The following is a 14,885-nucleotide window of genomic DNA, read 5'->3' on the forward strand; positions in this document are numbered from 1 at the left end:
TATGGCACTTATTTTGCGCTCGTAAGTGCAGAGCAAGACAAATATTTGTACTCTTATTTTGAAATCAACGAAGGACGTGTGTTTGAAAGTGTCAGCAAAATAAAAGCTCTATGCTCTTCTTTTAAAATCAATCGAGGAAGTGTGTTTATTATTGTCAGCGTGCGCATCAGCTGATCGCAATGAAAGTATTTTACCGAATTCAGCAAGTTCAACAAGTTTGTCTTCAACGTGTCGTTGCAAGATTTTTTTAAAGAACCTTATGTTTTAGGTTGCCAATATAATGAAAAATGGCGTGACATTTTAGTTATTATCTAACGACATTTTGCAAGTGAACGGGATGGATTATGACGAGGAGACCAGACCACTTTTGGTCAACGATGAAGAAAGATCAGAAGACAGATTAGAGCAGGACTCGTATCTTAAGTAAGTGTCTTCACTTTCTGGGTGTATTCCTACACCAAAATACTAAGTTGAACAAAATGAACTTGTTTCTAACTTATTTTACCTCCCCTTAATTTTATTTTACAATTTCAATCCAATATTGTTTAACACGGAATTGTTAAAAGTGTATGCAATATTCAACACAAATATCGAACTGTAAGTAACAATAAATAAAAACGAAGATTCATCCCGAAGTTTGGGTTTATTTTGTCGAGGAAAGGTAATTTGATTACAGTAATTAGTTGCTTAGAACAGTAGTTCTCAAACTGGGGGCCCCGAGATGGATCCAGGGGGGCCACAGATTTTGTGGCATTTTATGAAATATAGAAATTGATCATAGATTTTATGCAATCAAACATCAGAAAAATAAGACCACCAGCCAAAAGAATTGATGTCTCAGCATTATATAACCGAATATGTTTTTGTTTAAATAAAAATGTTAAATTTAAGATTATAAGTCTATATTTGGGGGGCCGCAAATCGATGCACTCTACACAAAGGGGGCCTTACAACGAAAAAGTTTGAGAACCACTGGCATAGAAATCACTCAATACTGTATGTTGTTGTGATCTGAACTTGTAATGACTTCTTAATGTTTTGTTCACCAGTAAAGTTAAAAATGGAAAGTTATACATGGCCACATTTGCTGCAGTTCTGGGACCCCTGAGTTTCGGGTTCGTGTTGGGCTACAGTTCTCCTGCCATCCCAGAACTCACTAGAATCCAGGACCCCAAACTACAGCTCAGCACAGAGGAGGCGTCATGGTTCGGGGTACGTGACCACTATAGCTCCTGTTTTATAATTAGAATTAATATCTACAATTATACCACGGGGGCTGTTGAATGCTTCAATCTGATTGTTTGACAAAAGTTCTATGGGTATGCATTAACTCTCAGTAAAATGCACGCCTATGAAGGTGATCAGGTGACCGCATTACAGTTCCATATAGTTTAAACCAGGGGTCTTCAACGTTTTTCGGGGCAAGGACCCCTTATACTAAATCTGTAAACAGAGCTATTTAAATGGGAACAACCCTATTGTCACAGCATTATTATGTTAAGACATTACATTAGCACTATTATGTTATTGTTGCACATAGGCTAAATACTTTTCTGTGTATTATTTTCGTTTTTAATATAGATTGCTTGATTATTTTAAGGTATTTGCAGCATCAAACATTTTCATTTTACTGTGAGATGGACAATTAAACATTTATTTGAACCTTAGTTTTTATTAAGGCTTCAATGAGATGACTGACCCTGGTTAATGGCACAAAGACTATTCTAGTGGAGGTAGAGTTGTCTCCGGATGCGAAAGAAATTAGTGCAGATTTTATGCATTCCGTTGTAAAATCAGGCCGTTTTATTAAGTGTCATTCTTTTTTTTTTCTTCCGCTTCTCTGTGTTGCAGAACACTCCGCTATTTTATAATTCTGAGCTCCGTTGTCTTTCTCGTGGATCAGCATTGCTGTTACACGAAAATTAATCATTTAATTCGTTTCAATAAACTAAAAACGCATAAACTGAAATCGAATTCAAAAATAACTAAAATGAAAAACAAAATGCATTAATAAACACTAATAGCGTACTGGTTCGTTTTCCTCTTCATGCTGCTTATAACTGATAACACATATATTTTGATAGACCTACTTTTTTAAAAGTTTGCGTGGTTTTTTTACTGCTGAAGATAGAAACAATACGAGGAATAAATTTATTATCACTGGCTTTTCTGTCATATTACTGCAAACACGCAGGTGTGCGCGCGATCTCTCGCTCTCTCACTCACACACACACACACACACCACGTGGCTCAAGCTTCCGAGTCCGTTCGCTCTAACGGAAATGAGATGCGCAAGAAAGTAGTCCTACAATCAACAGCATTTTAAAGACGATAACATGACAAACATTGAAATGAAACATTTGAAAAATGTCCTGTGGTGTGGTAACCGTGGTATAAGTGGAATAATTGACGACGGGCCGTTCAATTATTCGAACGTTAATGCACACCCGAGGTGTAACGGCCACTTCGCGTCGTGTCCGCATTACCACCTCGGGGTGTGCATTAACCTTCGAATAATTGAACGGCCCGTCGTCAATTATTCCTTACTTAATCTAAGTCAATTAAATGTATTTTGGTTGCTGTGTACATAGTTTAAAGCAGTGGTTCTCAAACTTTTTTGTTGTAAGGCCTACTTGCTTTGCGGCCCCCCAAATAAAGACTCATAATCTTAAACTTAACATTTTAATTAAACCAAGAAAATATTCAGTTAAATAATGCTAAAACATCAATTCTTTTGGTTGGTGGCGTTGTTTTTCTGATGTTTGATTGCACAAAATTTATGATAAATATCATATTTCTAAAATGCCACAAAATCTGTGGCCCCCTTGGAACCATCTTGGGGCCCCCCAGGAGGCCACGGCCCCCAGTTTGAGAACCACTGGTTTAAAGAATTAAACTCAGAATGAAGTTAATCAAGCGCTTGACTTCTAGGGTTGAACCAGAGCCATTGAGAGTTGCGCCAACATTAGTTCAATGTGTCACGTGATTCACGGAGCTCCATGCGTTACTAGTAACTTCCGGGAACTATTGAGAGCCTCCATGATCCGCCATTGCTGTGAAAAAACTGTTCCATTAGAGTCAACGGAGTTGACGTGACTCTCTCTCTCTCTCAGTGGCTCTGGGTTGAACTAAATCCTGTAGTTTTTTATGTCTTACAGTCTGTGGTGACGATTGGTGCTGCACTCGGGGGTCTGCTGGGAGGATGGATTGTGGAAAAGATCGGACGTAAACTGAGCCTTATGTTCTGTGCAATACCCTTTATCTTTGGTTTTACTACCATAATCGCTGCTCAGAATCACTGGATGTTATACGTGGGCAGAGTTCTCACAGGTCTGGCCAGTGGAGTCACTTCTCTTGTTGTACCTGTAAGTATTAACAGTGATCATTCATGTGATGCTTTTGGTGATGGTTTATTTATTATCATTATTATTAGAAGTAATTAGTGCTGTAAATTCAGATCTGTAAATATTTATTGCCGTATAACTGATGATCTGTCAGTTTATAGGGTACAGATTCAAATACACTTCCTCACAGGAGAAGTGACATTCCCCTAATTTTTAATACTTAAATTGCCGATTTATATGTGATGAAGTTTTTAAAAGCTTAAATACAGTCTTGTTTTGTATGAGCAGAATAAAAGATCTGTGCTCTTATTTTGAAATCCCTTGTTTTTGAGTTTAGAGCCACAATAAATCATTTGACTAGTTTTCTTTAATACCTCACCAGCTTTACATCTCTGAAATGGCCCATGAGCGTGTTCGGGGCACTATCGGGTCCTGTGTACAGCTGATGGTTGTGACGGGCATTATGGGAGCCTATATCACAGGTGGAGTAAAACCCTTGACACTTGTATTTCAACACACTGGTCATGACAGACAAAGTGCCTTTAAAATATCTCTAACATTAACTATATTTTCAAAACAGCATTTATTAATTAAGGGATTATGTAAATCCAGACAATAAACCCAGACAGAGCGATCAGAACTCCGTTGGGAAAAACGATGGGTCTTGAATCACCCTGACAGGGATTATTTTGGCGTAACAACCGACTGGATGTATTATCCCACTTATTACATGGCTAACTGCCACATGAGCATCGATGAATATCGATTTGAAATGTTTTATTAGCAAGCCTTACTTTTCAGGTTTGTTCCTGGACTGGCGTTGGTTAGCGGTCGCTTCCTCCATCCCTCCCACCCTGATGCTGGTGTTTATGTGCTTTATGCCTGAGACCCCACGGTTCCTGCTGTCCCAGGGGAAGAGGAGAGAGGCAGAGGAGGCCCTGCGCTTCCTCAGGGGTCCCGATGCCCCAATAGAATGGGAGTGTGCCAGAATAGAAGAAGCATACAAAAATGAGGTTGGTCTTGTTTGATCTTGACCATGTACGGTATGTGGAACTACAGTTGAAAGTGAAATTTTATTTGATTTATATTTATAATTTGATGAATATACTGTATATATATTAATGTACTTTTATATTCATATTAATTACTGTATTTGTTTTATTATTTATCATTTAATTGTTGTTTTATTTTTGAATATTTCTTGTTTTAACAATTATGTGCATAAAACCGCTGTAGTTGTAAAGTCATGTGTGCTTGCTTACAGGAGCAAAGCTTCAGTCTGTCTGATCTGAAGGACCCTGGTGTTTATAAGCCTTTAGGGGTGGGCATAATGATGATGGTATTCCAGCAGTTCACCGGCATCAACGCCATCATGTTTTATGCCGAGACCATCTTTGAGCAAGCTCATTTCAAAGTACGTCTGTTTGAATTCCTCATATCTTTTCTGTATTATCGATGCTAAATGCCTGTTGTAATGTTCTTTCCTAAGAGCAGCGATGTTGCCACGGTGATTGTAGCCGCCACTCAGGTGGTCTTTACAGCAGTCGCTGCTTTCGTCATGGACAGGGCTGGACGGAAAGTTCTCCTGATCTTGTCTGGTAAGCTTCATTTGTTTAGGAATAATATATTTACACCACCATTGTTTTTTTATATCAGAGAAAAGGATCATTGATCTCTATTTTTATGTGTCCCGCAAGGTGTCACGATGTGCGTCAGTGAGGCGGTGTTTGGTGTGTACTTCAAGTTGACTGTGATGAAGCACGATAACTCCACACTACTGAGTGCAGTAACAGACGCCCCACAAACGCCTCAAACAGATCTGGCCTGGCTTGCCGTGGGAAGCATGGGCCTCTTTATTACAGGTTAAAGAAAATGTCTTTTTACAAAGATAATTAATAATCTTGAGGATATGAATAAACTAATATCTGTATTTTAGCCATAAATTATCAAAAGTAGAACGTGGAAAAAGATTTTTGACAGTTAGTATAAGGTCTGGTCCACTTTTGTCATCTTCAGGTTCAGAATACATCTCATTGGAGTTTTTGCATATACAGTATGAACAGAAAATGATTTATGTGCGTATGAGCTGTAAGCCATCTGTGGTTGTTCTGTTTAGTAGCTGTCACAGCCGTGTTTGTTTAGAGACTGACTTTCATTAGTTTTGTTGACCAGGATTCGCTCTCGGTTGGGGTCCTACTCCTTGGCTCATAATGTCCGAGATCTTCCCCACACGAGCAAGGGGATTGGGCAGCGCTTTATGTGTGCTTACCAACTGGACCTGTGCTTTCATCATCACCAAGACCTTCCAGAACCTCATGGTGAGCGCGGTTATTATAGATATAGATAGGTATAGATAGTTGCTAATGCAACATTTCTAATAGCGATAAGGTTTTTAAATTACATTTAGGCATATATTTTATTTGATTTAAAATAATAAAAATGTTTCCATATCTTAGTTTTGGTAAACTATAATTAGGGCTGTTAAATGATTATTTGCGATTAATTGCATGCAGAATAAAAGTGTGTTTACATAATAATCTATGTCTGTGCACTGTGCATATTAATTTTGTGTTTATAAAAACATAAATGTGCTTTTTTAAACAATATAAAATAAAAAATGTTCACGTATAATTTAGGGCTGTCAAACGATTAATCGCGATTAATCACATCCAGACTAAAAGTTTGTGTTTACATAATATATGTCTGTGTAGTGTTCATATTAATTTGGAATTAATAAACACATACACATACATGCATATATTTAAGAAAAATATACAATATTTTTTTTATAAACGTTTATTTATAATTTCAATTATTGGTAAATATACATAAATACATCTAAATATTTCCTAAATATATATACATGTATGTTTATGTTTTTGTGTTAATAAATACAAAATTAATATGCACAGTACACAGACATATATTATGTAAACAAAATATTTTATTCTGGATGCGATTAATCGCGATTAATCGTTTGACAGCCCTAGTATAATTTAAATTATATACAAATATAAATATATACATGCAAATATGTCCCAAATATATACATTTATGTGTACATGTATGTGTTTATAAATGCAAAATAAATATGCACAGTGCACAGACAGATATTTTTATGTAAACACAAACTTTTATTCTGGATGCGATTAATCGCAAATAATCGTTTAAGAGCCCTAATTATAATTAACCAAAACTAAGATATGGAAACATTTTTATTATTTTAAATCAAATAAAATGTATGCCTAAATGTAATTTAAAAACCTTATCGCTATTAGAAAGGTTGCATTAGCAATAAAGTAAAATAAAGGCACTACAATTATTTACTGAAAATAAATGAAATCTAAACTGAAGCTGAATATAAATAAATTAACCTTGTATAGCGAAAGCAAAAAATGAATAAAATAACAAAAGCAAATAACAGTTGCTAATAATTCAACTAAAAGGAACATTTAAATTAACATAACACTAAATTAACATAGAAATAAATGCCATATCACAATATAAAAAAACCTCTGATGGTTAGTTGATGGTTATATTTTTACCCTGGGGAATATCAATATCGTGATTTAAATTCTCTGATGAATAATTCCTCTTTCAGGGTCTGATAACCAGCGCAGGAACCTTCTGGATGTTTTCGGCACTGTGTGCACTTAATGTCATCTTCACTGCTGTGTTTGTCCCTGAAACCAAAGGCAAAACTTTAGAGGAGATTCAAGCCCATTTCAAGGGAACTTACGGACGATAAACGCATCGTTTCTACAGTGCCAACACTAAACATTCTAGCAAATTAAGTGAATCCATTCAATCCTGTTGAAGTTTACTGATCCAACACGTGTCCGTTTGATCAAATACAGTTCTGGTGTAAAGCTATTCATTTGACATAAATACGTGTCTGATCTGGACTTTTTATTATTCACACACTGTTACTTTCTGTTGATGCATGATTTTAGGTTTAATTTTGCCTGCGTGTTATATGCGAGCAAGTATGTTTTTCTAAATTGATCTGAATATATATGCACAGACAACCAACAATTTGCCACATGTATACTGTGAGATAAATTCCAGAGGTAATATAAGCTTTGTTCCCAATCTCTTTTCTTTTCTCAACATTAAGTAAACTCGTTTTACTTGTTTAATTAGAACGATCAAATTCATGGAATGTTGCACAACTTCAGAAGTTTGGAGTTTAATGAAACATCTTTATGAGCTGTAGGTACACTTTTATAAATGTATTAATAAGCTGTGGTTAGTTCTCAGTTTTATGTGTGCTACATCCATGATGCAAAGTGTACTGGGAATTTGTGTGTATAAAATAAAAAAGGTGTTGAATTCTAAGTTTAGGGTTTAACTTATGGTGTCTGAACACTTTTTTCACCATTTAGGGAATGAACGAATTTAAAACTGCACTGTCAAAAGTAAAGGCACACACTGTTTTTTTATTCTGCGTATAGAGCTCCGGAGGTTGACGTCACGCAATCTGAACTCCGCCATTTTGGCAGGCTATCAGGAGAGCGCTAGAGCGGCGGTAGCATTGGTATCGACAGTGGTCGAACAATAATTTAAAACCAGACTTGTTTAGACTTTACAAAACTTACTATTCCAACACGGTGGACAGCTGCTGTGCGCCAGGATGCCAGAACAGACGGGGGAGAGCAAAGGGCTAATCATTTTATCGCATTCCTAAGGATCCCGGTAGATGACTAAAATGGTTCACAGCAGTAAACGTGCTAACCAACACGCCACCGCTATCTCTACCTCTATGTAGTTATGATGCCAAATCCTGAACAAGACTGCTGACACATGAGAGCATCACTCGCCTAGTCCAGCTGTGCAATTGCAGTGGGCTCATTCAAAAACGCTTAACGTGAAATAATGATTAACGTGATATTATTCACTTCAGTGAAACAAGGGCTCTTTCTTTTGACACCAGTTAGTGTCTTTGACAGAAATGCGTTTTTTTCTAAGAGTTGTTTAGGTACGTTAAATCACGTTAAGCATTTTAGAACGTCTCAGACTTAATGACATTTATGATGTCTAACGTTACTGTACTCACAGTCATATAGCTATGCTGGCTACGTACAAACAAGGACAGCTAGGGTCGATTACGTTAGCTGACAACACAGTTGACTTAGCAGGATTTAGCCGGTGTTGTGCCGAATTTTGACTCCCCATCAGATTACGACTCCCCTCATTGAAATTGCTGCGGGATTAGCTAATCCTAACACCTAATGTTAGTGGGGAATGGAGGAGTCATAATTTGGCAGGAGTCGTTTGTACCCCTTCAGGCTTTTGTGGACCTTTAAAGAGTCTCCGGAGTAGGACGAGGGAACGTTGACGAGGTAGTTGTAGATATCAGGATACTGCAGGTCAGGAAAGCTATTCGTTTCGTTATTGATACATGTTAAAAGCACCCCGGGGGCATTATAGGGATCTGTTATGTTTAATCTACAGTATTAAAGGGGTCATATGACAGGGCTAAAATGAATATTATCGTTTGTTTTAGATGTAATGCAATGTGTATACATGATTTAAGGTCTAAAAACGCTGTATTTTCCACATACCGTGCATGTTTGTATCTCCTCTTTGCCCCGAACATCAGGTTCCAAAGCAATTGTACTAACAGGTACGCCCACCTTACTTGTGTATACATTTGGGCGGTCTTAGTCAAATCATACCACGAACTGACGTAGATTTGTGGGGGTGTGGTTACACGAGGCGTTTCAGGCAGGTCTGGGTGAGCAGTCGCTTTTAGATAGAATGCAATTTTTGTTTCCGACACTTAAATTTTTGCAATTTTACGTGTCTAATACATGCATGGGCAACTAATAACACACCAAAGACACCGAAAAACACGTATTCGCGCCATATGACCCCTTTAATATTAATTTCTTGGTTACATGCAACCAATGTTGGGGAGTAGCTAACTACAAGTAGCGACGCTACTAACTTAACTACATTTTTCAGTAGCTTGGCGGTAGCTCAACGACTTTTAAAGTAGTGTAGATTCTCCAGTAGTTAATTACTTTTTAAAGATCGCGTATCACAGGCAGTTTCTGCCAATCTCATATTAACACGTATTCGCGCCATATGACCCCTTTAAGTTTTGCCATGCACAGGTCTATGTCTTTGAAATTAAAGTGCGCAGTGAACTCTGTTGCCTTGAAACTCATGCGGGCGCCACTCATTTCACATTCGCTCCTGGCTGTTCCTGCCTGCCAGCATTGTGGTGTAAACAGAATGGGTCACGTGACGTCCGGAGCTCTATGTGCATTGTTTTCTAATAGATAGTGACAAAAAGGAACAATTATTTGCAAATATGATACACAAGGTTCTTTCCTAATGAATTGCTTTTACTAAAATGTTTTCATCTATGTTTTTTTGGTTCTCAACAACTCTGACCTCCATGTGTTATCATTTTTTTATTAATAACATTCCTTCATTTTCATTATTACTATGAATTTATATCATTCTTATTTAATTGTTTCTCAGGTTATAATATTACAAAGTTCATCTTCAGAACAAATGTTTCTAACAGTACGATATCTATTTTCGTCAAATGTGTTGGGATATTTAATATCGACCGATCTGTGCTTGTGTGGTCTCGTGTGCGATGTGTGTAAATAAAGCCAGCTGTGTGAAAAGCAGACCTTCTGTATTCAATGTCTCAGTAAGTTATTACACGTCTGTGTTTAATCGAAGGCTTTCGGGAATGTATGTGGTCTGTAAATCCTCTGTTGGTGTTATAACCTTTGTGTTGGTAATTGAGTGGGCCGGTGTAGGTCAAAGTCCAGGGCCGTCTGACACACACAGTCTGTACCTCTACAGGAACATTTTAAAGCATAGGTTGAACGTAAAATCTACAAGTTGGGCTTTATGCATTTCTGCAATATTATAAATTGTGCATGTTGTTGCTTAGTTCTGTTGTCAGATTGTGTCATAACCTTTAAACCTCCAAACACTGTTACATTGATCTCCATTGCTGCATTGACTTAACACTTCCTATTACGCGCTATAGGACTGTGTTGTGTGTTGGGGGCTGGCTTCTACAGCTTCACAAACATTCTCTTCTGTTGGCAGATATAAAGTCCTGGAGCTTCCTCACAGCTTCACTGATATGACTTTAGTGTTGCTTTTATCATTTCTAAGGACTGTGTGATCTTTCAGCATGATTTTGGCATTAGCACTTTTTCTTTGTGTGTTGTTGGGCACACACGGTTTCAACACGCAACATTCTATTGAACCACAGGCAGACTTTGATCTGGAGAAAGTGAGTATGATTTCAAGTTTCTGCGCTGTATGTTGTTTACAGAGAAAGATTTCCTGTTCTGTGCAGTAAAATAGTTCATTAAAAAATGGGAAATTCTGCCATCATTATCCTCATGGCATACAAAACCTGTATCTTTATTCAGCAGAACACAAAAGAAGATCTTTTGAAGAATGTTGGTAAACAAACAACATTGGACCCCATTGACTTCCACTGTATGGACATGAAACCACTGAGACATTTCTCAAAATATCTTCTTTTGTGTGTTTTTATTTTTCGGAGAAAAAAAGCGTCATGCGTGTTTTCCATGACACGAGGAAAAGTAACCCATGACAGATTTTTTGTAACCTTTCTCTGTTTATTCTCAGTTCACAGGTGAATGGTACCGACTTGGAGTTGCAGATGAGTCAAACACATTTGCCACGTTAAAACACCATTTGAAGGTTTCTAAAGGTTTTTTGGTACCAGATGCCAGTGGAAATGTGAATCTGACCATGTGGACCATGAGGTAGACATCTTTACTCAAATGATAAGTGTAAAACGTGTCGTGAGAAAACACATCGGCCTGAACCTCAAGCTAACTCTCTGTGTGTTTTTGAACTACCAGACCATATGGATGTTCTATCAGTGTTTATTCGTATGAGAAGACGGACGTTCCAGGAGCTTTTACATATTTCAGCAAAAGTAAGTTCTAGTTATTCTTTCAGTCTCTTCATTATGCAGCTCAGCTATGTGACATTTATTCACATTCATTTGTATGTTCTGGACACATTACAATCGGTTATATACACATTCAAATTGAACTAGTACTAGAAAAATTATACTATATGTAAAAGTTAATTGATTTTATCTTTATATTTATAGTACAGAGAAGTTTTAATGTAATCATTTTGACAATAAGAATAGATTTAAAATTATTAATACAATTCCTTACTTTCTTAAAGTAATAAAATAAATCATAAAAAAATAATAAGCTATAATATATTATATTATATTATTCGTATTAATATTATTATTTGTATTATTAATATTTATTTTACTTTTTTGTCATTTGAAGGGCACAAAATAATAAAAGACATCACCATGGTGGAGACCAATTACACCGATTACAGTTTGGTCCTTAAATACAAAAGCATGGACAAAGAGTACACTCAGATAGCTCTGTACGGTAAGTCAGTAATGCTATATATCACCAGCGCTGTCTTTGACTCATTAATGAAAAACACTCATTAATCATTCATTTTACCCTTCAGCACGATCAGCATCACCAGCACCAGAAGTGATTCAGAAATTCAGATCCTTTGCATTGACACTGGGATTTTCTGAAGAGGCCATTATGGTTCCAGCGGACATTGGTAGGTTTTCATAATATATATCACAAACACAAACTGTAGATATAAAGGAAGAAATAACATAGATCAAAGGAAATGTTGTCGTCTGAGACAAATGTTTACATGATCTGTGTAACCTGGTGACCTTAAATAGGGCCTCTAAAGTTTGCTGAATAAACAAAACAGCATGCACACACACAAACACACACACAGAGAGAGAGAGAGAGAGAGAGAGAGAGAGAGAGAACAAGCCGCCTGCTTTGTCACTTAATTTTATGGTTTTAAGTAAACAGATGTATTTATGTTTTTCAGATCCCTGTCCCAACCTTGAATCAAGGTAAGGATTTATACTTCCTGATATACAGTTCAAGGGAGACAAGAGCTGGTTGTCTGTACGGGCACATAAAAACAAACAAAAAACTGTTACATAGATTTCCACTGCTATTGCCCACATAAAAAGATAAATTCATTTGACACTTTGACTTTTGTGACAACTTACCCCCAACAGAAGCGCAATATGAGGTCAAATGTCTCAATAGGAAAGTAACATTAATTTCTAAAACGTTTTGAAAAGTAAACCAATTATTTCAAATAATTGTCTAATTATATCTTTTTGGGCTCATTTTGAAACCAGAGCTAGATTCCTAGATGTTAATGTTCTGTGTGACAACTAGCCCCGGTCTCCCCTAAAGCTGAAATATGTGAGTCTATATAAGAATACATAGTAAATCATGTTTATGTAATCTAAAATCTACACCACTGTTCACTCACCTGCAGGAATACAGCAGAATTCAGAGAGGAGAAATCTGCACAAACAACTAATCAATCAATCTTTGGCATTGTTTCCAATGTGTGATCTGTCTGATGTTCTTTAATAGGTAACTTTATAACTAACTTTATACTTTCGCCATCTTTCAGCCAGCTGTGGACCTTTGGCTACATATACTCAGTTTTGTTACACATTTGGGCAACTGTGTTTGTTTTAACGAAAACAGTCGTTGAAGAAATGCAACTATATAACAGCAGCAAAGCATTCATTAACCACCAGGTAGCGCTATTGTAACGGAACACCATCAACAAGAAGTCTGTTTTTGACAGACACTTGTATACAAAAGACAATGTTGCTAATAATGGAGATATGATACTGTTTAATCTTCATCAGATCATTTATGTCAAGTGATTATTGTACTTTTCCACTGTATTTTCATATGCTCAATAAACTGTTTTTACCATTATAACATCAGTTGCTTTAAAAAGTTTGCTACATCTAAAAATACACAAATTCTACACAAGTTATTATTTGTCTAACACTTGCGTGAAGTTATAAAACTGAATGGCTATAAAAGCAGGTTATAACTACACATTTCGTAGTTAAATCGGTTCATTTATATTATTGTTATATTATTCCTGTATATAAAATGACATGGTTTTATGCACACATGCTTTGTTTACACAGAAATAAAGAAGTAATGACGAATCCATGTGAAGCTCATAATCGTTCTTTATTGATATATTTATGATCTGATTATATATCTATGTTGGGACTTGTATCATTAAAAATAAATGGTGCAAAATGGAGAAAACACTAAAGTTGGTTAATGTATTTATTGGCCAACATTATTTGGCAAAAAGGCAAACTACAGCATATCAGGGATTATAGGTTTTATTTTAATATACAAAAAAACAGGACAAAAGTTAACATTGAATAATGAAAATAAATATTGACCACAGTTTATCAGTTATTTATCCTTTTTTAATAAAGCGGTCATTTTTCTGGCACTTGACTTTGTTTTGTGTATGTGTTTTTGCCATTTTTTATTAGAGGTGCCCGTACAGTGAATAAATACTGTAAATATAAATTTCTCAGTTTCATGATGCATTGTCACTGTGCATTTATTCATATAAATAAAATATCAATGTTGGTCAGCTGTGGTCCTATTATTGTGACATCATCAGTCAATCAATAAATCAGTCAATCAATCAATTAACAAAGCCTGAAAAGCATTCCTACACTATGGTTACTTGTCATCAACAACTGATGGGTCGCTTATTTTGGGCCTTTGGTCCGTCACCATATACACCCTCTTTGGGGTCTTCCATCCTTTTCTACTTTTCCTCCCTTTTACAAGCCCCTCCCCCAGTCTCCACTTTCACCCAATTACCCCCCCAACCCCCCCCCACCAGACTGCTCCCCCACCCCATCCCTTTTACGGAGTGCCATTATGCTGCGGTGGGTGAAGGGAAGAAGGGGATAACAATGAAGATAATGAAAGCATGCGGTTAGAAGCTTGTGAATGGCCTCATTCAGCAGAGCCAGCCAAACAGAAAAGCAGCTCAGCTCTCCCAAACCCAGAAGTTTCACTTGGTACAACTGGGTCTTTATCCCCCGTAATTACGCGCTGGTGTATACATGCATGCATACGGCACACTTACCACTGCAAAACACAAATACACACATCCACAACCTATCGGTAAATGTGGAATGGATGTTCATTCATTGATTTTTATCTGTTTTTCCACTTTTCTAGTTACTGAAAGTGTGCAAAATCAAACGCACATGCAGTAAAACTTGTTAAATGATCCACAACAATGAACTTTTTGGGCTGTCACCTCACTTATGTAATAAATAAAATAAAAATTATTATTATTATTCCTTTCCCTGCTTTTAAGACTGTGCAAGCTCCCCAAAAATAAGATAAAATAATTATAATTATTATCATATTATTATTATTACTATTATTATTATTATATCAAGTTTTTTTCTTGCACAGTCTACCGAGAGTTCACTGCTTGCTCTATATTCCTCTAACTTCTGTGTATGTGATTTTGTGTGTTTTTCCACTTTTCTAGTTACTAAAAGTGTGCAAAATCAAACGCACATGCAGTAAAACTTGTTAAATGATCCACAACAATCAACGTTTTGGGCTATACCAGTCACCTCAC

At 36.5% G+C, this 14,885-nt stretch overlaps 2 protein-coding genes across 3 annotated transcripts; both read left to right on the top strand.

Moving 5' to 3' along the window:
- Window positions 1-134: 134 nt before the first annotated feature.
- slc2a8 (solute carrier family 2 member 8) lies at window positions 135-9,980 on the top strand. The gene is made up of 10 exons (XM_057326670.1): window positions 135-423; window positions 1,050-1,212; window positions 3,159-3,365; window positions 3,727-3,826; window positions 4,146-4,357; window positions 4,609-4,758; window positions 4,834-4,942; window positions 5,042-5,206; window positions 5,517-5,662; window positions 6,946-9,980. Exons 1-10 carry the CDS (start codon window positions 338-340, stop codon window positions 7,090-7,092), a joined length of 1,485 nt encoding a protein of 494 aa, XP_057182653.1. The 5' UTR covers window positions 135-337; the 3' UTR covers window positions 7,093-9,980.
- A 167-nt stretch (window positions 9,981-10,147) lies between these two features.
- lcn15 (lipocalin 15) lies at window positions 10,148-13,503 on the top strand. 2 transcript variants are annotated; one of them, XM_057326676.1, is made up of 7 exons: window positions 10,148-10,614; window positions 10,980-11,119; window positions 11,219-11,295; window positions 11,669-11,779; window positions 11,865-11,966; window positions 12,255-12,279; window positions 12,861-13,503. In XM_057326676.1, exons 1-7 carry the CDS (start codon window positions 10,513-10,515, stop codon window positions 13,003-13,005), a joined length of 702 nt encoding a protein of 233 aa, XP_057182659.1. In that variant the 5' UTR covers window positions 10,148-10,512; the 3' UTR covers window positions 13,006-13,503. The 2 variants fall into 2 exon arrangements, with proteins under 2 accessions (XP_057182659.1, XP_057182666.1); XM_057326683.1 differs by having other exon boundaries at window positions 12,720-12,962.
- The last annotated feature ends 1,382 nt before the right edge of the window (window positions 13,504-14,885 follow it).

The sequence above is a fragment of the Triplophysa rosa genome, linkage group LG2 (assembly GCF_024868665.1).
Source record: "Triplophysa rosa linkage group LG2, Trosa_1v2, whole genome shotgun sequence".
In the NCBI taxonomy this organism is placed as follows: domain Eukaryota; kingdom Metazoa; phylum Chordata; class Actinopteri; order Cypriniformes; family Nemacheilidae; genus Triplophysa; species Triplophysa rosa.

Bases quoted from the DNA above. Each gene is read 5' to 3' on its own strand.
- slc2a8 (XM_057326670.1), top strand. From the start codon at position 338: ATGGATTATGACGAGGAGACCAGACCACTTTTGGTCAACGATGAAGAA. The intron at 5,207-5,516 runs GTTAAAGAAAAT...TTTGTTGACCAG, and splicing joins CATGGGCCTCTTTATTACAG to GATTCGCTCTCGGTTGGGGT. The intron at 5,663-6,945 runs GTGAGCGCGGTT...TTCCTCTTTCAG, and splicing joins AGACCTTCCAGAACCTCATG to GGTCTGATAACCAGCGCAGG.
- lcn15 (XM_057326676.1), top strand. From the start codon at position 10,513: ATGATTTTGGCATTAGCACTTTTTCTTTGTGTGTTGTTGGGCACACAC. The intron at 11,296-11,668 runs GTAAGTTCTAGT...TGTCATTTGAAG, and splicing joins TTTTACATATTTCAGCAAAA to GGCACAAAATAATAAAAGAC. The intron at 11,780-11,864 runs GTAAGTCAGTAA...TTTACCCTTCAG, and splicing joins CACTCAGATAGCTCTGTACG to CACGATCAGCATCACCAGCA.